The sequence below is a fragment of the Ochotona princeps genome, chromosome 17 (assembly GCF_030435755.1).
Source record: "Ochotona princeps isolate mOchPri1 chromosome 17, mOchPri1.hap1, whole genome shotgun sequence".
In the NCBI taxonomy this organism is placed as follows: Eukaryota; Metazoa; Chordata; class Mammalia; order Lagomorpha; family Ochotonidae; genus Ochotona; species Ochotona princeps.
In genome coordinates, this window is record NC_080848.1 from 51,851,450 (window position 1) to 51,873,338 (window position 21,889).

Consider the following 21,889-nt stretch of genomic DNA (forward strand, 5'->3'; position numbering starts at 1 on the left):
AGAAAGGTAAGCACTTGTCTGGGTGAGACCAGGAAGAAGGGGTCTTAGGACCAGCCCTGGTGAGGTCACGTTTGCTGGTTGGGATGATGAACTTCACACATCTGTCACCTGCGATTTACAGAATCAACCCGGAGTACCCAGAGCCAGGCATGGTTCGCTCATGTAAGATCTGGAAAGGAGGAAGGAACCTGCTAGCTCTCGTTGGGTTTATGGAGGGAAGACTCACACCTGGATGAATCGCACTCCAGAAAAAGTGTTTAATGAGGAGATAAAAGTTCCCTTCCTAAAGAGTAAGGTCTTAAGCTATGGGACATGGACTCTGAGAAGCTGAAACAGTGGGTATCCACCGCAGCCATCTTGGATAAACCTCTCTGGCCTTGTTTTCTGAACACAAGAGACTTAAAAGAGATGATCCTTCAACTTAGGGCTACTGCATTACATAGAAAAGCCTCTTCTTGGAAGGAAATAAGTGTTAACCTTATGGACTACCTGAGTTTTGCATTCTCTCAAACTTCATGCCCACCATATAAGCAATTAAGGACCAAATATTTTAAAACTCTACTTAATTTTTAATAAGACATTTTAGTCTGTAGGAAGTCACAGAAATGATAATAAGTTTTGCCTAGAACCCAGATTTTTAAGATCAATTTTACTTGAGCTGCCATTTACTAGAAAATAAAACAGGTTGGCAGCTGGGTTAATGTGCACACCCTTGTAATCAATATTTCAGTGGATGTATAGTTGTACATGGGGGACTGGTTCCAGAACACGCCCTGGAAAATTGGCTGCTCAATCCCTTATATAAAATGACATAGTACTTGCATGTGACTTATGCACATTTTCCCATATTCTTCAACTCCTCTCTAGATTATCTGTAATGCCTAACACAATGTAAGTGCTGTGCAAGTTAGACTGTATTGTTGGGGAATAATGACAAGACGAGAAGGTCTGTACATGTTTGGCATAAGTGCAGTTTTTTTTCCCAACGATCTTCCATCCATGGTTGATTGGATCCATGGGTGTGGAACTCACAGATTTGAAGGGACAGCTGAGCTGTTTAAGATACCTACAAAGTTCTCTCTTGCCCTCTGCAGTCAGTTTCTTTCCTCTGTCCCACCTGCCTCTCCAAGTCACCCTGATCTGAATTCTGTCCTGTAGCTGAGTTGTGCCTGTTCCTAAATCTCGTAAAAATGGAGCATGCTGTGTATTCTTGAATCTGCTTCATTTACACAGAATAATGTCTATGATTCTTCCCTATTTTTGTGCCAATGGTTCATTCCCTTTTAATGGTAAGTAGAATTCCATTAGTTAAATTTACTGCAATTTGCTTATCCATTTGTCAATGATAGACATCTGAGCCATTTCCAGTTTTTAGCTCTTATGAATAAATCTGCTGTGAACATTTGTGTACAAATCTTTGGGATGTGTTTTCCTTTCTTTGGCACAAATATCTAAGAGTGAAATTGCTGAATCGTATGGTAAGTGTATGTTCAACTTCATAAGAAGTGGGTAAACTGTTTACTGAAGATCTTACTTTAATTTACTCATCACTCCCAGCAAGGTAGGAATTTCCAGTTGTTCTACCTCTTGGTGAACATTAAACAATTATTTTTAGCCATTCTAAGGAGTATGAAGTAGTTTATCATTGTGTTTTTATCTCAAATTTCTCAGAAGATTGATGACAGTGAACATTTTTCATGTGCTTATTACCGTCTCTGAATTTGACAAGTATTAACACTTGCCAAATCCTAGTCAGAAATAACACATTACTTGGTGTTAAAAATCCTGGCATGTTCACTTAATTCTATTCTCTTTTTCTTGTCCCTGGAAGTAACCACTGTCTTATGGTGGAGATGCATTTTCTAGAAGCATGTTTTAAATGTTTTTCTCTGAGATTAATTTATTTATTTGAAAGGCAGAGTTACAAAGAAAAGGAGATAGAGCCAGAGACAGAAAGAGATCTTCTATCTGCTGATTCATTCCCCCAATGACCACAACAGCCAGAGCTGGGTCAGGCTGAATTCAGGAGCCTGGAACTCCATCCAGGTCTCCCAGATGGGTGACAGGATGCAGGTACTTGGGCCATCCTCTGCTGCCTTCCCAAGTGCATCAGCAGAAAGCTGGATCGGAAGCAGAGCAGCCAAATCGCAAACCAGCACTCTGATATGGGAGACTGGCCACATAAGCGGCAGCTTAACTTGGCTGTGGAACAAATGCCAATGTTTTAATGTTTACTCATATGTGTATGTCCAGAATCTTGTGTGTGTTTGAGGTTTATTCATGAAGGTTCATGTGGAACTAGCTCGTGTTCACTGTTGTCTAGGTTTCTAGCCTGTACATGTTCCACACTTACCTTTCTTGGCAAATATTTTATAGGATCACAAGCAGTGCTGTGTGGTGTTTATCCTATGCCCGTCTTCTTGTGTCCTTATATGAGTGTTCCTTTAGGGGCCTAACCTAGGGTTAGAATTTCTGGGTCTGAGTGTATACAAGCTGGAAATTTGCTCAATGGAGCCAAATTGTTTCCCAGAGGTTTTGCAAATCCATATCGCCACCCACAGAGTTTCAGAATTTCCATCGACCTTGCCAGCACTTCAGACTTTCTTTTTTTTTTTTTTTTTTTTTGACACGAGAGGGTGTGAAATACTGCCCCTTGGACTTGCATTTGCATTTCCTTCATTGCTAGTAAGGCTGCCTGTGTTGTCGTATCTGTTTACCACTGGATTTCCTTTCCCGTGAGTTTTCTGTGCACACTCTGTTCAATTTTCTCTTTTGCTGTCTTTTCCCCACTGCTTTTCTTTTCCTTTTTAAGGATGTGTTTTGCCAGGCAGTAGCTTTCATCATCATCTGATCAGATCTATTTATGCATTTGCTGTCTATGTCTTGTCTAAGAAATCTTTTATTAAAGTCAAAGCCGTTAAGACGATCCCAACTTTCTTTCAACATGTGACATGCAGAGCTGTGATTCCTCTCTAAGTGCCTTTTCAGGGCTTCAGTTGTGCTGTCTCTCTGATGGGATGGTCCATCATCCTATCATTATTAGTTTTCAGTCTGTCCTCTGATCGCTGACTCGATGGCGCCCGTTGCCCTGTGTTTCCATGAGCATGTGGTCTTCAGGACTTCTGCTTCTGCTTTGTCCAGCTCTTTGTGCCTCTGCTCTTTGAATTTTCCGGTTTCCTAGAAAGTCTTACTCTTTCACGCAAAAAATCCTCATTCTTCTTCAAAATTGACTTGCCTGTCTCTGGCCCTTCCTGCAAGCCCTGGAAGCAACTCTTTGAGTTGGGGTTTTGTTGAAATGGCACTATGTGTTAAGATTAATTTGGTGAGAAAAGACTTCTTGGTAGTAAGGAGGCTGTCACTGAGAAATAAGTTGCATCTAGACCACGGTTTTGTTATTGTTTTAATACAAACCATTTATTAATGTAAGGGATTGTGAGAAAAGGTGTGTGCATGCACACTCACACACACACACACACACACACACGGCTCTCTCATCTGCTGGTTCACTTCCCACATTTCCAAAATGGCCAGACCGAATCAGATCAAATCTGGGAACTCAGAACTCAAATTAGGTCTGCAGGTGGGTAACAGGGACCCAACTGCTTGAGCCAGTGCTGCTGGCCTCCATAGTGCCTGTTAGCAGGAAGCCGGATGTGCGAATAGAGCTAAGATTCTTCCCACACACTAATATGGGATGCAAGGTGTCTAACCACTAGACGAAACACCTTCTCACCATCTCTTCTTCAAACCTCTGCTGATGGCTACCTTGTGCCAAAGAGCATTCCTGGGCTTCTCTGAGACTCTGTAGTAAAAATTAGCTCATTTTTATCTCCTCTCCCCCTTTATGCTAAAAGTCATTCCCGTTTATTCATTTGTTTTCCATTATCCTAAAATTTTGTTGATTTGTTGTTAACCCTATTTCTGTTTTTTTTTTTCTCTTCTTGTGGCCTTGTACCTATTTTTTTTTCTTCCACATTTTTAATGGGCATGAAGATAAACAATCTGTTTTCTATCAGCCATTTAAAGCAAAAGTATTTGTTATGTTTCCTGATTATGATGGCACAGAGGAATATCATTCATTTTTATAAATAGATCCTGAACTGTCTCATCCTTTCTGGTACTTTGTCAAATTGCTTGGATTTGGGGAGCAGGCAATCAAACCATATGAGGATGTCCACAGTTTCTTCATTTGCAGTCCTAGTTTTCTTATTTCTTCTTATTGTTATTACTATATCGTGAGATTTCCAGCACAGTTTTAAAGACAAACTGTGATACTGAGTGGCCTTGTTTTATTCCTGACTTCAGAAAAGCTTCCAGTATTTTCTATTAAGTATGAAGGGTTTTTTAAAATAAATTCTTGATTATTTTATTTGAGACAGATAGACACATACACAAACACCTTCCATCCACTGGTTCACACCCCAGGAGCCAGGAACTTAATCCAGATCCCCCATAGGAGGATCAGAGACCCAAGTACTTTGAGCCATAACCCACCGCCTCCCAGGATGTCTGTCAGAGGAAGTTGTCATCAAGAACAGAGCCAGGACTCAACACCCAGGTCCTCCGATGAAGGCCGCGGATGCTCCAGGTCTCCCATTAACTGCTGTGACAAACACTGACTGCTATTTAGTTTTCGATCCTTGTGCCTTACTCCTAGACTAAGAAAATGCTTTTGTGGTCTGTTTGCTGGCAGTCTCAGTCACAAACGGGTACTGAGTTCTGCCAGGTGCTTTTACTGCCTGTAGATTGTTTATGCTTTTTTTTTGCTTGTAATCTTCTAATGTGGCAAATCATGAATGAGTTTTCATAATGTCTGCGTCTGCAGGATTTGTCAGTGTTTCTTTGGCGTGTTTACGTCTTTGCCCTTAGGTGAGACTCAGAGGCAGCTTTTCGTTCCTTTCTTCTTGTCCTGTTCTTCTTTGAAGTGGGTCAAGGATGTTTATCATGAGCAGAACTGCTTTCCTGTCTATTTCTGGAAGAGATTGTATCTGAGCTATCTTTTCCTTAAAGATTTGAGAACACTTAGCAGCCAAACCACACAGAACCACTGCTATTCTTTAGGACAGATTTTAGATGGTCGAATCAATTTCTCCGAAGGTTATGGATCTATTCAGGTTTTCTGTTTCCTCTTGAGTCAACTTGGAAATTGTTATTTCTTTTTTCTGAAAAACTGTCACAAGCAAGAAATAATAATAATAAAAATAACCAGGCACTTTGCAGGGCTTGTGGGAATCAACTGATTCGAGCTGCCAGCACCTTGGAGGAAGGAGGGAGGAGGCAAGAGGGAGGTGGGAGGAGAGGGATGTGTATTATTCAGAGGGGAAGAAGAGCTATTGATTAACTTGACGCTGTGAGGCAAGAGTCCTTGTTTGAAATGTCAGTGTGACCACCTAAGCAGTATAAATAGAGAGTGTAAAGGCCAGCGTTGTGGCTTGAGAGGAGGAAGGAAACTGCAGTCTGCCCACTGGAAGGCAAGACAGAAGGGAGAAGAAAAGCAAAGAGAAGGGTGAGATTTCTGGAAGAGCAGGGCCCCATGCTGATCTTCGGGCTGCAGCATGGGGAAGGCCGTGGATTGACTCTGCTCTCCCAGTACCCCAGCTTTCTTCCTCTGAGCCCACGTCCAGAACACTGCAGCCTGAAGACCTGTGTGCGTGTGCCTTCTCGTGCTCTCTTACCAGAAAGCAAACACTTAAGCAGGACCAGATTGAGTCATTTAATTGTGTAGTCTCAGTGCCTGACATGTACTTGGTGCCCAGTCACAATGAATGATATAAATAAGTGAACAGATAAACAAGAAATCCCAAAATGTTCCTCTGCCAGGCTTGATGGCTGCAGGAAGATTGAAAAATTATTTAGTTATTACGTATTTTGTTTGAAAGGTAAAGAGGGAAGGAAGGAGAGGGAGAGAGAGTGTGTGAGAGGGAGGGAAAGAGAGATCTCTCATCTGCTGGTTCACACCACAAATACCCACAACAGGCTGGGCTGGACCAGGCTGAAGCCAGGAGCCTGGAACTCCTTCCAGGTGTCCCACCGGACAGGGTGGCAGGGCCCTTGAGTCGTCATCAGCTGCCTCCCAGGTCCTTCCAGTAGAGAATACCACCATCCCAAGGGGTATCCTAACCACTGAATTAAATGCTCACCCTCAGGGAGACTTTTTAATCCACCTTCCCCTTGGCTAATGAGTGGGTTTGGGTACCCAGAAAATAGCTACGGTTTTGAATGCCCTGGGCTGGTGGGGCGGAGGAGAGCCAGAGTGATTTATCTCACCTGCAGCTGCCTGTAGGTTGCTCACGTGTTTCTACAGCCCAGATGTGCTTGACAAGTCCTCAGTGGTACCAGAAAGTCCCCTTGCGCCTCAGTCACATAGCCCTGGTGCTTTACATCGGTATTTCTCAAAGACAATATGAGGACAGTTTATCAGGGGAAGGGTGCTTGCTAGGTGCAGAATCTCCTACAGGAGGTCTGGAACTATCATTTACAGCAAGCTCAGCCTTTCTGGTTTGTGGGCCTTGCTTCATGCAGCAAGGCTTCCTGTATAACCATGTGTCAGCTTTCACTTGCACCCAGGCTCTCCCCTCGCACTTGGGAATCACAGGGCCATCCTGCACTTGGAGAATAAGCTCAAAGGGAAACAGCTTTGACTCTCAGGCTTGTCACTGGTGCCCATGACCTCACACTGCACTTCCTGGCCCCTCTCCAGCTCTGCTCAGCCATCCCCCCACCCCAGCCTGGAGGGGTGGGATGAGTTCATAGGGAAACCTGAACAATGATCACACTCTTCCTCATTTTCCTGTTTCTCAGGCTGAGCCACAGAGCCTGCTGGGACCCGTCACATCCCAGGGAGCCCTTGTTGTGACTGACACATCACTTGTCACTGTTCTCCTGCCCCGCCATGCTTTGTATCATCGAAATCTCACTTGTTTGGCTCATTCTGACGCACCTGAGCCTTGCTGTCACTCCGGTCCCCAGATGGGAGGTCCACCTTTTCTGCTTCCCTTGTGCTCCCCGTGCTGGGCGAGGTAGAGGTGGCCTGGCCCCATACACTAGGACTAAGGACACAGTCCAGAGAACCATGAGGCCACTTGGCTTTTTCTCAGTTCCCCATTTTTGGAGAAATAGTGCAAAACCAGGAGGAAATGGACCCATTACAGATAAGCCACTCACGCACTAATGCTGAAGCCAGATAAAACAGTGACAAACCCTGACCTTCCCCTCTGCCCACTCACACTATTGGTACATCTCAGAAACCCTGCTGAGCTGCCATCTGTTCTTTGCCTTGATATTCTGTTTTTCACCCTAAGGTTGGTTCCTAAGGGTCAGGGCAGGTCTGGGCTCTGGAACATCACTCCACTCTCAGGCAGTGGAAACTGGGGTTTCTGAGGCTGTGGTTTGGTTCCAGGGTTTTACACTAAGTGCACTGTAAGCCAGAAGTACTTCTCAGCAAGAAAAATCTCAAACTTGGTTGCTGCTGGGTACTGTCCTGGCTGTGGGCAGGGGGAGTTCGTCTCAGGTCCTCTCCACATGCATTATGGACTTTGTCTTTTCCCAAAGCGGGGAGCCTTGGGAGGAGGCTGGAAGGGGTCAGGGATGCATGGCCAGCTCCTCAACACTGTGAAATATGCACTGTGATTAAGCACTGGCTGCTGGGTATATATTCTGGGACCTCAACCTTCCCTTATTCCCATGTGGTATGTGAGCCAGGCAGGTGACAGTGCTGAATGAGACTGGTAGAGGTGCTTCTATAAGGCCAAACAAACATCACTGTCACATTTCCAGCCAGGTATCCCAAGCAGTGTTTTTTTGTTTGTTTTTGTTTTTGTTTTTTTATTGCAAAGACTGATATACAGAGAGGAGGAGAGACAGAGAGGAAGATCTTCCATCCCCTGATTCACTCCCCAAGTGACCTCAATGGCTGGTGCTGCGCCAATCCGAAGCCAGGAGCCAGGAGTTAGAAGCCTCTTCTGGGTATCCCATGAAGGTATAAGGTCCCAAGGCTTTGGGCCGTCCTCGATTGCTTTCCCAGGCTTTCCCAAGCAGGGAGCTGGTTGGAAAGTGGAGCAGCCAGGATACAAACCAGCACCCATATGGGATCCTGGCACGTTCAAGGTGAGGACTTTAGCCACTAGGCAACCACGCCAGGCTCCCAAGCAGTGTCTTAACTTCAGCACTGAAAATCCTCCCTACACTTATCTTTATTCTTTAAGATTGACTTATTTATCTGAAAGGCAGAGTTACAAAGATAGAAGGAGAGATAGAGCTCTTCTGTCCTTTGGTTCAGTCCCCAAAGACCTGCAACGTCTGGGGCTGGGCCTAGAGCAAAGCCAGGAGCCAGGAACTCCATCTGGGCCTCCCACATGGGTGGTAAGGAGCACAAGTACTTGAACCTTCATTTGCCATTTCCTGGGATGTGCTTTAGCAGGAAGCTGGATTGCAAGTGGAGGCAGGACTCAATCCCAGGCACTTTCTAACGAGATATCCCATTTGGTGGCTCAAACCACTAAACCACATCGTGTATGCCTTTGGTCCGTTTTCCACTGTGGCTATTTTTGTAGTTACTATAGATATCTGGAAACTGTTAGCAGTTTTCTGTCCAAAGATGAATATAAAATTTTTCATTTAGCACATTTTTTAAAAGAAGAAAAACAGAGTTACCTAAAAATATTGGTAGGAATCAGTTGAAAATATTCAAAACAGAAACAAGTGATGAGTGTCCTGACAATTATAGTGGGTAAAGACAGTGAAAAGTAGGCCCCAGGAGAGTCTGGGTGTGGGTCTTTGGCTGCTGGATCACACCTATAAATAGCATGACCTTGAGCAAGTCATTTCATGCCCCTAGCTGTAGTAGACTCTATTGTAAAACATTATTATTAATATTAAATAAGCCCTTGGGTGTCATGTGGTTGGCCTAGTGCCTGGCATAGTCACGGTTATTATATAGGAGCTGCTCGTAGACATCAGCTATTCAGCTCAGAGGCTGCGGTTCAAGGTTACTAGGGAGCCCAGAAGAAGCTGTCGATCAGCCTGAGCTTGTCTCGGTTCTGGTGGCAGGATTTGGGCATTGGACCACCCAGAAGAAAACTCCTTCTATGGCACGGCCAGTGTGTAGTCCTGAGATGCCCACCCAGGAGCGGCCCCCCTGAGATGTTGGCCCTTGTCAGTATTCGGGACGTTGGATTCTCTAAGTGGTTAGGGATGCTCTTCCCTAAGTTGTACAAATCCTAATGGTTGATACTGACCTCCTGCTGTTCTGAGAGTCTGCAGTTTGGGTAGATGCTGACAGAAAGCACTCCTCCAGGAAGCACCCTGGACACTGGGTTCTAATGAGCTTCCCTAACGGGCAGCACTCTGCACCTGCTGTCAAGACTCATTGCCAGATGAACTTGGCACATGCTGTGTGGCTCCAGTGGGAGTAGATTCCTGGAACGTGTGCCTAATGTCCCTGGGACTTCATCTTTGACTCTAGGGTCCTTCACTGCTTTTGCTTTGCATCACTTTGCAGTGATAAACCTTACTTAGGGCACAGATGTATGCCGAATCCTGGGAGTTCTCCTGTTGCATTGCTAAACTGAGGGGTGGTCTTGGGGATCCCCCACATAGCCTGTGGTCTTTAGACCACAAAAGGAGACCAGGGTTCCCTCCAGCAAAACATCTCCTCAAGTCAGACAGAGGGCAGGAGTGTTAATCGGGCTAATGGCACTTCTGGTAAGAGCTTAAAAGGTTTGGAAGGGGAAGTGGGTATTTGATCTGATGCTTAAGACTCCAGTTAGGTTGCCAGCATCCCTCATCAAAGTGCTTGGGTTCGATTCCTTGCTCTGGTGCCTGATCTGGTTCCACACACCCTGGGAATCAGCAGTGATAGTTGAAGTCATCAGGTTCCTGCCACCCTCTTGGAAGACCTGCTAGCTTCCTACACCGGTTCTGGGCCAGGTCCTACCTCCAAAGTCTGTAGGCGTTGAGGGAGTGAAACCACAGAAGCGAGCTTTCCTCCCTTCCTGTCTGTCTCATCATCCTGCCTCTCAAATAAACACATTTAAGAAAATTATATTAAAAAATGTTTTTTGGAGGGTCAGTGTTGAGGTGTTCTTGTTCATGTTTAATTCTCCATGATGACTTATGTTGTATCTGCAGGACAGAACACACCCCAGAAGTCACCAAGACAAAGAACTGTGGCTTGGTGCCAGTAATGCCAGAGACACCACACCCTGCTGCTTTAGAACAGCAGCCACGCCTGCTTGGTGGCTAGTGTCAAGGTTAAGGAATGTTGATATCCACTTTCCCCTCACAGAGGGAACTGACTTACTTACAGAATTCATCTCTACTCCTTGTTCAGACTCCCAGAGTGGGTTCATGACCTCTGCTCATGGCCACATCTCCGGGCAGGGCAGGCTGCAGAGCATCTGGGCTGTGTTTTCAAAAGCCTGTCCTTGCATGATGGTAACGCAAGATACATTTGCAGAAGATCCTGGTGTAAGGCTGATGGCATGAAGGGTCTTGTGGCCCTGTGAGGATCTCCACCCTGGAGGCCTTCCTTTCAGAGTCTCTCCCAGCCAGTGTAGATATGGGGGTCAGAACTGAGATCACCCTTAGAGATGTGGGGCACTGTTCTGCCTGAGGGAGCAAAGGGGGTTGGTTTGGTGCAGTGGGTTAAGCCACCACAATTATCCCATGTCAGAGCACTTGTTCTGGTTCCAACTGCTCGGCTTCTGATCTTGCTCCCTGCACATGCGCCTGAGAAACCATCAGAAGATGGCCCACCCAAATGGGATACCCCATATGGAGTCCCAGGTTCCTGCTTAGGCTGAGCCCAGCCCCTGACCATTGTAGGCATTTACAGAATGAATCAACAGGTAGAACGAATTGTCTGTATCTGTCTCTCCCTCGCTCTATCACTCTGCCTTTCAAACAAACAAATGAATCCTTAAAGCAAAAATGGAAGGTAGAATAGACTTGATTTGGCATAGACTAGCAGCTTGAGCCTGTCCCGGTTTCATCACCGCATGTTATGAAAGATGGTGGTGGATTGCTGAGTGAGAAGAAGACAGTGTCACGAGACAGTAGTGTAGTCAAGGGCAGGCCAACTTCAAATGCTTTGTGTCATTTAATCCCTACAAGAGGTATCAGTAATGATGGTGGTATTATGATTTCCATTTTCATGGGAATTGTTTCTGTGCAGAGAGCTATGGTATCTTATCCTGTCCGGGCCGGATGTAGATTTGAAACATAACAGCCTGATTCCTAAGTCTGTTCTCTGTACCACTTATCTTGTGAGGACTTGATGATTTAAAAATGGTCCCCCTCTGACTCCGAAACTCAGTGACCGCCACCCTAAGGAGTCAGTCTAACAGCTCGTGGCTGCTGTGGTATCAAGGCAGAATGGCAGTGCCATCACAGGCTTTATGTGTTAGTTACACTGGTGTTTGTTCTTAATAGGCTTTTAAGTACATGAGCTGCTACTTAAAAAAATCAACCATGGGGCAGTTGTTGAGCCTCTTGGTTAAGAGACCTGCATTCCGCATCAAAATATCTGGGTTCCATTCCTACATGTAACTCTTGACTCCAGCTTCCTGTTCATTTAGACCCTGGAAAGCAGCAGGTGGTGGCCTGAGTGGCTAAGTTCGTGATACCCATGTAGGGGACCTGGATTGAATTTCCAGCTCCTAGCTCTGGCCTAGCCCAGTCCTGACTGATGTAGGTATTTCTGGCCCTCTGCCTCATAAAAAGAAAAAACAATAAACAGACAAATAAAATACACAAGCAAAAGAAAAAGGGGCTGAGAATAGGGAAAGGTGATTTGCAGAAGAAACCCAGGGCACCTTTCCCAAGGACAAGTATGAGACTGCTGGGCAGGCTTGCAACAACTAGAGATGCTGTGAGCCGATTCTGGCCTGGAGTTTCCCAAAGTTGATAAGACACCCTAGGGAGCCCAGTATGTTTTCTCAGACACTCCTTTCCTCAGGGTGTGCTCACAAGTGCCAGATCCTGCCATGAGATTTCCCCCTCTACCCACCTTGTGGCTCAGACAGCCCATGTATCCTGGCTCCTGGGAGACAATGAAGTTGACATAGAGTATTCCAAAACTCAGGTGGTGCGAAACAGTGCTGTTGCTGCTGTTGAGGACTTACGCTTGGTCATCACATTATTAAAGCATGTTTGAGTCCCTCTTGGTATTTACATGACTGGTGTTCAATCAGGTGAGAGCCGTGTTGAGGAATGGAAAACAGAAGTGCTGTAATCGGGCTCTTTTCTGCAATGGGGTTCTTGGGGGAGTGGTGACTCATGAGGGGCATTGAGGCAACAAAGGATCTCATATGGCTCATATGGCTGAGAAGTAAAGTTGTTTCTGTGTCCCTTCACTGTCTCTGGCAGGTAGAAGCTCTGAGCTGAAGTGTCCTCAGGGAGGCCTGTGGCCAGAAAGTGTGGCCAGTGGTTTCTAGATGGTGGTCAGGAAGCTGCTGAGAACAGATGTGCTAAGAGCTATAGGGCCAGACACACAAGGTGCAATTCTCAACGTCAGGTTTTGTTAACTATGTGAATTTGGGCAAGATTTTCATGGTGGCAGTTCCTCAAGACCATCCATGTTCCTGTCTCTGTGTTGATCTGATTAAATGTAAGTGCATGCTTACTGCTGGGCTTGTTGAACATTGATTTTTGTCCTCTGTTCGATGGGCTTAGTTAAGGAACCCAGACAGTATCTGCCTTGTCCACTGATGTGAAATCGTTAAAAGAATCTGAGACAGGAGCTCCTTATCCCTTAATTCGCTGCCCAGATACCCACATCAGCCAGGTCTGGGCGAGACCATAACTGAGTCTAGATTTCCCATGTGGTAGCTAGGATCCAATAACTTAAGCCATCTGTTGCCTCCCTGAGCCTGTACAAGTGGAAAACTGGCATCCGGCCTTGAACCTTATACTCCATGGTGAAATGTGGGCAACTTAATCAGGGTCTTACGTGCTAAGCTGACTGCCAGCTCTGCTGTGCATATTCGATGAGATGAGACGTGCAGTGGTGTAGGGGGGGTTAGCTGTGTGATTCTCTCCGAACTGAACTGAAGGCCCCTGTGGACAAGACCCCTCTCTGTTGTTTTCTCGGAGATCGCAGGGTCTGGTCTAGAAGGGTGACTGACCTGTAAGTAGGCACTTGATGGGTGTTTGCTGGCAAGTGAACAGATGTGCAGTGTGCTGGGCAGTAGAGGTCCTGACACACGCAGCCCCCAAGATCCAAGAATCCCATATTTGTTTCACCGTCTCCTACCACTGCTGGTTCCATGCTTTGTATCACAAGTGGTGGCTGTGGCAGAAGATGGTGTGTGACTCAAGTTCAGTGAGCCCTTCACTATGCTGAGCAGAGAGAGGATGGCAAGAGCTTTCTTGGGAAGTAGGGCGCAGGAAACATGCAGTTGCATCCACTGAGGCTGCACTTTGTGTGTCAGGTGTCAGAATCCAACACTGTCACCTCTGTGCTCAACTGGTCTCTTCATTTGATGGAGGCAGGAGGGTCTATGCCCTCCTCTTGCTTGAGTGACAAATACCCTATCTGGCTGCTCCTTTTGGGAACCCCCATCCAACCACTGCGGAATCACCTGCTCTTGCTTCTTGATCCCCCCTGGGAAACCCAAGCATCACATGGGAACCCCGGGGCAGAACAGGGATTGCCTCCCTGGCTGTGTGCTCCCTTGTGTCTGCATGGCCTGGATATGGCCTTGCGAGCATTGTGTCCTCACCGTGGGTGCTCTAGATGCACCAGGCCTCAGCCATGCACCCACAGGAACCTGCCAAGGGGCATCTGGGGAGGGGATAGAGGTCCACAGGGCCCTGGGAATTGGCATCAACTGAGGATGGTTCAGCACTGCTAGAGGAAGGTGAGGAGAGACAGGAGGGAAGTGAGCCCCTGATTGGCCAGCTCAGAGAGTTCTGACACCAAATGGCAACCTCGCAACAATGTACAATTATCTATGTTATTTGAAGATATCCACAGAAAAACTTAAAGATTCATTTTAGTATTTATTTGAAAAACAGAGTTAACACTGAGGGAGAGACAAAAAGAGGGAAAGAGATCTTCCTCCTGCTGGTTCACTTTCCAAATGACTGCAATGGCCAGGGTTGGAATAGGGCAAAGCCAGGAGCGTGGAACTCTCTGGGTCCCCCACTTGAGTGCAGGGGCCCAAGCATTTAAATCATCTTTTGCTGTTTTCTCAGGTGCATTAACAAGGAGCTGGATCTTAGCAGAGCCTCCAGGGCACAAACCAATGCTCATATGGAATTCCAGCGTCACAGGCAACAGCCTAATTGCTGGCAACACAATGCCAGCCCTCGGGTTGAATTGCTGTTTGTCTGCTGTGTTCAATAGCTGCTGTAGACAAATTCTATTTCATGTGTTTGGATTTTTAAAAATATTTGTTATCATTAAAATGTATTTATTTTTATTGGAAAGTCAGATATATGGAGAGAAGGAGAGACAGAGATGAAGATCTTTGGTCTGCTGATTCATTCCCCAAATAGCCACAACAGCTGGAGCTGAGCCAATCCGAAGCCAGGAGCCAGGAGCTTCCTCCGGGTCTGCCACACAGGTGCAGGGTCCCAAGGCTTTGGGCCATCCTCCACTGCTTTCCCAGACTGTAAGCAGAGAGCTGGATCAGAAATGGAACAGCGAGGAGACAAACCAGGGTCCATATGGAATGCCGGCACTTCCAGGTAGAGGATTACCCTGTTGAGCCATGGTGGTGGCCTCATTGTATGTTTTTAAAAGTTCGTATTTTCTGTAAATCAGGAGTTATTTTGAAGATTAAATGACTGCCAGATCAGAGACAGACTCTGATACGTAAGATACATAAACAGAGTGTGAACATTGTTCCTTATTATGGGTCCGATCTTCTCTGTGATCGCCAAAAATTCTACAGTTGATCTCTCTGTGGAAATGGACTTGAGTCAGGGTCATCAGGAACTACCGGAGGCCCGGTCAGCATGAGTTGTACCGGCATAGCCTTGGCACTGTTAACATTGTGGCTGGGTGATTCTTTGGACTGTCCTTTACTCAACAGCTCCCCTGGCCTCTCCCTACCAGACAACAGTAATCCCCACACTAGGCTTCCTATTGACCCTGGAAGTTGTTCATGTCCTAATCCCCAGAACCTGCAGAGATGCTAGGTGAGAATCAAGGTAAGAAATCAGCTGACCTGGGTTGCCTGGGTAGCCCTTGTATAATCACTAGGATTCTTATACATGAGGAAGGGATACCAAAGGGAGAGAACCAGAGAGATGACTATGTTAAAAGGACCCATCCTGGGCCCAGCCCAGTCCAGTAGCCCAGCAGCTGAAGTCCTCACTTTGCATGCTCCAGGACCCCATATAGGCACTGGTTCGTGTTTCCAGCTGCTCCACTTCCCTTCCAGTTTCTTGCCCTGGGAAAGTTGTTGAGGACAGTCCAGAGCCTTGGAACCCTGCCCCCACGTGGAAGACCTGGAAGAAGTTCCTGGCTCCTGACTTCGGATAGGCTCAGCTCCGGCCATTATTGCCACCTGGGGAGTGAACCAGTGGATGGAAGATCTTTTTCTGTCTCTGTCTCTCACATTCAAAGAAACAAGTGTGGAGAATGGAATCTCAAGCCAAAGAATCTGAGCAGGCACCCAGAAATAGGTTCTTCCTTAGAGCCTAGAAGGAGCTAGTTCTGTCTACATCTTGATGGAGCTTAATTTGAGCCTAAGGTAGATGCACTAGCCAAATAGGAACACTAAGAGAACAGAGGTGTTGTATGAAGCCCCTGAACTTGCTGTGATTTGTTACAGCAGCTAAAGGCAACTAATCCACCCATCTAGCTTCTCCATCTCTGTTGTAACAGCCAATCAGTGTCTCCAGGCATGGCCCCTGGGGGGCAGCCTTGCCCTTGGCTTAGACACATTGTGGGGTGCCATATTGCTTCCTCAGGGATTGGGTGAGGGAAGAGTCCTCTGTGTTCTGCAGGGGGTTGGAGGTGGGAAGTGGGTGTACCTAGCATGGTTTGCTCTGGGAGGAAAGAACTTGTGGTTTGAAAGAGGGTGGGAGCCACAGCTGTTCCTCTCCCCCAGAGTCCCCTCAACCCCTAGTCCCTGGAGCTATCACAACTGTCGTTAACAACACAGTATTCCTGTCAGTGCATGTGCGCGTTTGGGTAGAACTGGAAAAGACGCTAAGTTATCTTCCACTGCACCATAAAACAGGATATAAAAAACTCCATAAAACCCTAACATGTCAGCCACAGCAGGATTGCTAGCTAGGACCTTGGCAGGAAGGGACAGACAGCAGGCCAGGCGCCCCCAGCACTGTTGGTGGGAGTTGTGGGTGGGGAGGACAGGCCACAGGAACCCAGCCCGTGCTGGGGGCCACCAAGCCTGGGCTCTAGGCCAAACGCACAGCCACTTGGTGTCTTGGGCCCAACCCTGATACTGTAATTCTGTTTATTTTGCTGAATATGAAATCCATATGGTTCTGATTTCTTCCTTGTAATCCGTCATCTCTGTGTGGCTTCGGAGCCTGTAACCATGCAAAGTGCCTTTGAAGTTGTTGTTCTGGGGAAAGTAGGAAGTTGTGTTCTTCCAGGGTTCAGGGCAGGATCATGAGGTTCCCATTTGATTCCAGAGTTGCTCCAAGAGTTGGGGGAGGAAAGAATACTGGGACATTCCAGTTCTGGTTCTGGCCAGATGGAGGCAGAGGAGTGGTTACAGAACCCAAGTTGCACATGGCCGAAGAACCTCTCTCTGGTTACCAGCCTGGTTCCTTCCAGGTGTGTCCCAGCCATAAGAGGGAACCCTTAGTTCCTGCCTGAATGGCAATGGCTGGTCATGCTAAGGGGTAGAGATGGAGAGAAGAAAACCAAAAAGAAGAGCAAAAAGAATATGGAGAATGATCTGCCCCATGGCCCTGGCGCTTTGCTAGCCAAGGGACCCAAGCCAAATCATTCCATGATGGGCTGGCCTAGTGGCTCTAGTTGGGACATCTAGGCCAGTGGTCCCCAAATGTTCAGATGCGCTGGAATCACCTGATGGTGGGCCTGTGAAAATACAGACTCTTGGTTTCAGTTCAGTAGGTTGGGACCCCAGAGTTTATTCTTACCAAGGAATCCCTAGGTGGTTTGATCCTGCTAGCCCAAGGGCCACACCCTGAGAACACTGAACCAAGCAGAGGATCTTGGTTAATAAAAAGCAACCATGATCTCAATAACACTGGCTCTCAGGACTTGACTGTGTAGGGGGAGGGATCCCTTGTTTGATGTTTGTAGTGCAAGGAAAGGACATGTCATCATTGCTGATACTTTGTGCTTGCTTGCCTGTTTCTGAAGAGAAAGTGGCATGCTATCTTCCCCGTTGACACAGAGTAAAATTAACATTTTGAGACACCATTTTCTAATGGATTTCAACTCATGCATGGGTTCATACTGGATGAAGAAGGTTCATTGGCCACAAAATTCCCATGTGGTATCCTGCACCACCCTCCAGCCTCTGAAGTAGCCACCCTCCCTATAGTGTCGAGTAAAAGCTTTGCAAACCCATGTGTGTAATTAGGCTCATCACACCCCCTCAACACCTTGACCTCTGTCTGGGAAGGAGTTTGTGCAGGCGGGGTGGTGGCCATGGCTAGTTGGAACCCAAGCAGGTGACCTCACAGGGTGGAGCAGGCTCCTCCAGCTCACAGGCACTTGTTCGGAGGCCATCCCACCTACTCCCAGAGGGGAAGGGGCGCAGCTTCCCTGGAAAGCTGTGGACATGCCTTCTCGATTGCAGAATCCATCTCTTTCATTTTGAATATCATTTGTTTGGTTGCCACGACAACCTGAAGTCTCTATTTTAATGCTAACCTGCGTGGCTGCAACTTTCTATATATAAATGCTGCTTTGCACAGTGAATTAGCCGATGCCACGGGAAAGCGATGGATTGGGAGATGGTGACCAGCGTGTCGGATTTGCATGAGGACGGACCACAGGGCTGAGGTGAGGGGGAACCCCAGGGCACACAGCTTCTTGGTGCTGATGCTTCAAGCTGACTAGAGCAGGTTGCGGGCCAGGTGGCCAGATGTTCCAGCGGGAGAAGAAGCCTTGTGTGGGTTGGCTCGTGGCCAGACTAGGGTTTGGCTTGGTTTAGGGGACACCTCTGGGTGGAGTTCCTGTTTCCCCTCATGCTCCCTCCCATCCTTGCGCCTTCCATGGGTTAGGGTCCCTTGGTGACCCAAGGCTATGCAAGGCAGGGGAGCTGAGTTGAGCTCATCAAGTTTTGCTTGGATTTTCTGGGACATACTTTGCTTTTTCCTGTTTGGGATCTTTCCCTCTTGGATTCTGCTTTTTCCTACTTTTCTAACGTGACCACCCCTGAGTGGCTGCGGGTGGCATGTTTGGAGTTCTCAGAAAAAGCTGGGAAAAGTCTATGGGCACAGCTCCCTTAGCTTCTGGATGAGAGAGCAGCCCAGAGAGGCTACTGGCTTTCTCAGATGTCACACAGCCAGCCAGGCATGTCTGCACCCTCGGTCATGTGGGCACACATACCTGATAAGGAACACATGTGGGACACCCCTTTCAGGTGTCATAGGTCAGGGGCACATAAAAAGCATGGGATTATATAACAGGATCTGGAAGCCAGGTAGCCTTCTGAAAGAGTACAGGGGTCCGGTTGCAAAAACTCGGCTCTCTGTGGATTCTGCCATTTTCTTCTCCACCTGAGCAGGAGACAGGCAGACCACCTCCACCCAGCACTGTGGTGGGCCAGTGTCTGGGCCAGTTTGGCACTGGGGAGGGTAGTGCTCAGGCTGTGAGGCGTCTGAGGACAGAGTGGTTTGCATACCACCAGGCAATCCTGTAAGTGACAGGGTGACACAGGCATCCATAGACTTAGGGACAGCCAAAGGAATTATCACTAAGGTCCCTCTCCTGTAGGAGCAGACAGTGTACAGATAACTTAAGAGCACTGAGTCAATCTATAGTCTTGGTCTTTGTCCTTTATCCCCTCCTCTCAAAAATATTTATTGTCATCTTACATGATAGGCAGAAATGGATAGAGACAGAGCGATCTCCCACCCACTGGTTCACTTTCCAAATGGCTCTAATTACTGGGTTTTGGCCATGCTAAAGCCAGGAGCCAGGAATCTCAGCGTGGATCATTCATCTATGAGGCAGGAACTCAGGTGTACTGTGTGCTGCCTCCCACACGTACATCGGGAGGAAGCTAGAAGCAGAAGCAGAATTGGGATTTGACCTAGGCGCTCTGGTATGGGGTATGGGTGTCCCGATTAGCATATCCTACCCGCTACACCAAATGTTTGCCCCTTGAGCTCTGTTCTTGAAAAGAGGAAATTTGCATGTTCATACTCTAAAGGCCTGTGGGGGTTATCTGGTTCTCTGCGGCTGAGAGATTGAGCACTGGGAATTTATTTCTCACTGGGTGAAGGAAAAGTGTAATAAAAGAAGCGTTGTTAAGAATTTTTGATGGAATTACAGAAACGGGAGAAATTCTGAGAGGGGAGATTAAGGTGGATAAAGCAGTTTTAAAAACAAAGAATAGTGTATGTATTGTCATTTATTTGAAAGAAGAAGAGGGGTCAGCGCTGTGACATAGCAAACTAAGCCTCTGCGTGTGGTGCCAGCATTTCGTATGGGTCCCAGTTCATGTCCAGCTTCTCCCCTTCTGATCCAGCTCCCTGCCTAGGAAGGCAGTGAAGGATGGCTCAAGTGCTTGGGTCCCTGCAACCATTTGGGACACCTAGAAAAAGCTCCTAGGCCCCAGCCTCAGATTAGCCCAGCTCCAGTTGTTGCCGCCATTTGAGAAGTGAGCAGCAGATGAAAGATTTCTGTCCTTCTCTCTCTGTAACTGTGCCTTTCAAAGAAGAAGAAACCAATTAGGAAGGAAGGAAGGAAGGAAGGAAGGAAGGAAGGAAGGAAGGAAGGAAGGAAGGAAGGAAGGAAGGAAGGAAGGGAGGGAGGGAGGGAGGGAGGGAGGGAGGAAGGAAGGAAGGAAGGAAGGAAAAAAGGAAGGAAGGAAAGAAGGAAGGAAGGGATTTCAAACACAGTTCTCCCTCAAATTCCCACAGCTGCCAGAACTGGAAGGCAAAACCAGGAGTGTCAAACTCCATCTGGGTCTCCCCCTTGGGTGATAGAAAGCTAAGAGCATCCCAGCCATTGCCTGCTGATTCTCCATGAGCGTGAAGCCAGAGTCTGGAGAGGAGCAGGGCCCAGCCTAGGCACTCCCAAGTGGTGCCTTAATCGCAGCACCACACACTCATCCTAGCAATATATATATTGACCATTGTGCATGCCAAGCCACACACACACACACACATCTAATCGGTATCAAGCAGCATAAAAACCACAATGGGAACCTGTCCAGTGTTCTGCAGGTGCCGCGGGTCAGAAGCATCACAGTGCACGTATCTTGAGCTGTGACATAAAGTGTGGTCTTTACCATCAGATTAATTCTTTAAAAATCTGCAGAGTGCTGGCATCCAGCTGGGGCTGAATGAGCTCTGACATCATGCTAGAGTTGGCCATGACTCCCTGAGTAGGGAGACCCTGGCACCTCTGGAAACAGGAGGGAGGGTTTTCGGTGGGGTAGAGTCAGGATACACCCTAAGAGCATGTGGACCATTTGGGAAGTGGGAGGTCTGGGGACAGGGAGGTGGTTATCTCTCCTTCCAGGGCCTGGGGTGTGTCAGAGGGCAGTTTCTGCAGCCTCTGCTATGGTACTCTGTGGCCCCACGACACACATTCCCCTGCCTTCTGAGGCTGATCCAGCCCTCTTTGCCTGAATGCTCAGTGTTCCCAGGGTGCTGGCTTCCAGCCATTCGGTCTTGCAATGTGGACATCTCTGCTCATTCTCTGACACTCAGACCCTTTGAGTCTGACATCTCTGCTCCCCCAGGCTGCTGTGTCTGCCTCACATCCTCCCCGGTTCCAAATCCCTGCTCTGCTACCAATCTGTTCTCCCCTGCTCATCCCTTTCTCAGTCTCCCTGCCTTGCTTGTAATGAACACCTCATTCCTAAACCTGTCGCTGTTTTCTCTCACCTGCTTCCCTTCCGAGCCTACTCATTGGCTGATGGGCATCCCTCTTTCCAGAAATCAAGAGACCAAGCTTCCCAGCTTCCTATCTGCCCAAGAAACCTTATTTTAAAAAAGATTTATTTACTTAAAAGGTGCAGTGACAGAACAAGAAATATCCATCAGCGATTCACTCCCCAAATGGCAGCAACAGCCAGGCTGGACGCTGGACAAAGCCAGGAGGCTGAAAGTCCATCAAGTGTCCGCCCCTCCGGGTGGCAGGGGCTCAAATATTTGGACAGTCTTCCACTGCCTTCCTAACTACATTAGCAGGGAGTTGGTTGGAAGTGGAACAACTAGAACTTGAATCAAGCTCCAATATGTGAGGCCAACAGTGTAGGTGATGACTTAATACACTGCGTCCATACGTTGAATTATGCCTCCCTGCCAAACAAGGCTAGGCTCGGGCTGCGGGAGGTAGGTGGGAGCTGGCCATATGTTTGAAGTTCCTGGGGAGTGTACACAGCTCTCCAAAGACGCTTCCATCCTTAAGACTGGGGAAGCCCCTTGTTACGGCTTGCTTCTGCAAATACCCAACAGTTATACCCAGGGTTGGCACGCTGGTGGCCAGTGAGCAATATCAAGTGCAGAGCTGTGGGAGTCTTTTGTTACTGTTTTGGTTGTGTATTTTGCCCAGGGTTTACTTAAAACATTTTGAGTTGGTTTCCAGCATCTCAAAATCAGCACATTTCACATTAAAAATTTCACATTTCTGGCTTCTCTGACAAAAGCAAAAAGCTCTGACAGCACCAAGCCTTGCTGGTCGTCATGGCCACAGAGTGCAGGTGGCGGGTAGTTGGTTTTTCAGTTCGCTGCAGTCTCTGACCATCTCTGCTGC

General features: G+C 47.4%; 1 protein-coding gene across 2 annotated transcripts in view; it reads left to right on the top strand.

Annotated features, from left to right (window-relative positions):
- The window catches only part of GAS7 (growth arrest specific 7), a 221,357-nt gene that overhangs the window by 94,798 nt on the left and 104,670 nt on the right, over nucleotides 1-21,889 (top strand). Inside the window, exon 1 of one of the 2 annotated variants that reach the window (XM_058676589.1) lies at nucleotides 17,905-17,959. The exons of the other annotated variant lie outside the window; for it this stretch is intronic. Within the exon in view, the coding sequence (XP_058532572.1) occupies nucleotides 17,936-17,959 (24 nt within the window). The 5' untranslated portion in view covers nucleotides 17,905-17,935. Of the gene's footprint in view, nucleotides 1-17,904; nucleotides 17,960-21,889 lie in introns of those variants that run through there. 2 annotated transcript variants of the gene reach the window in all.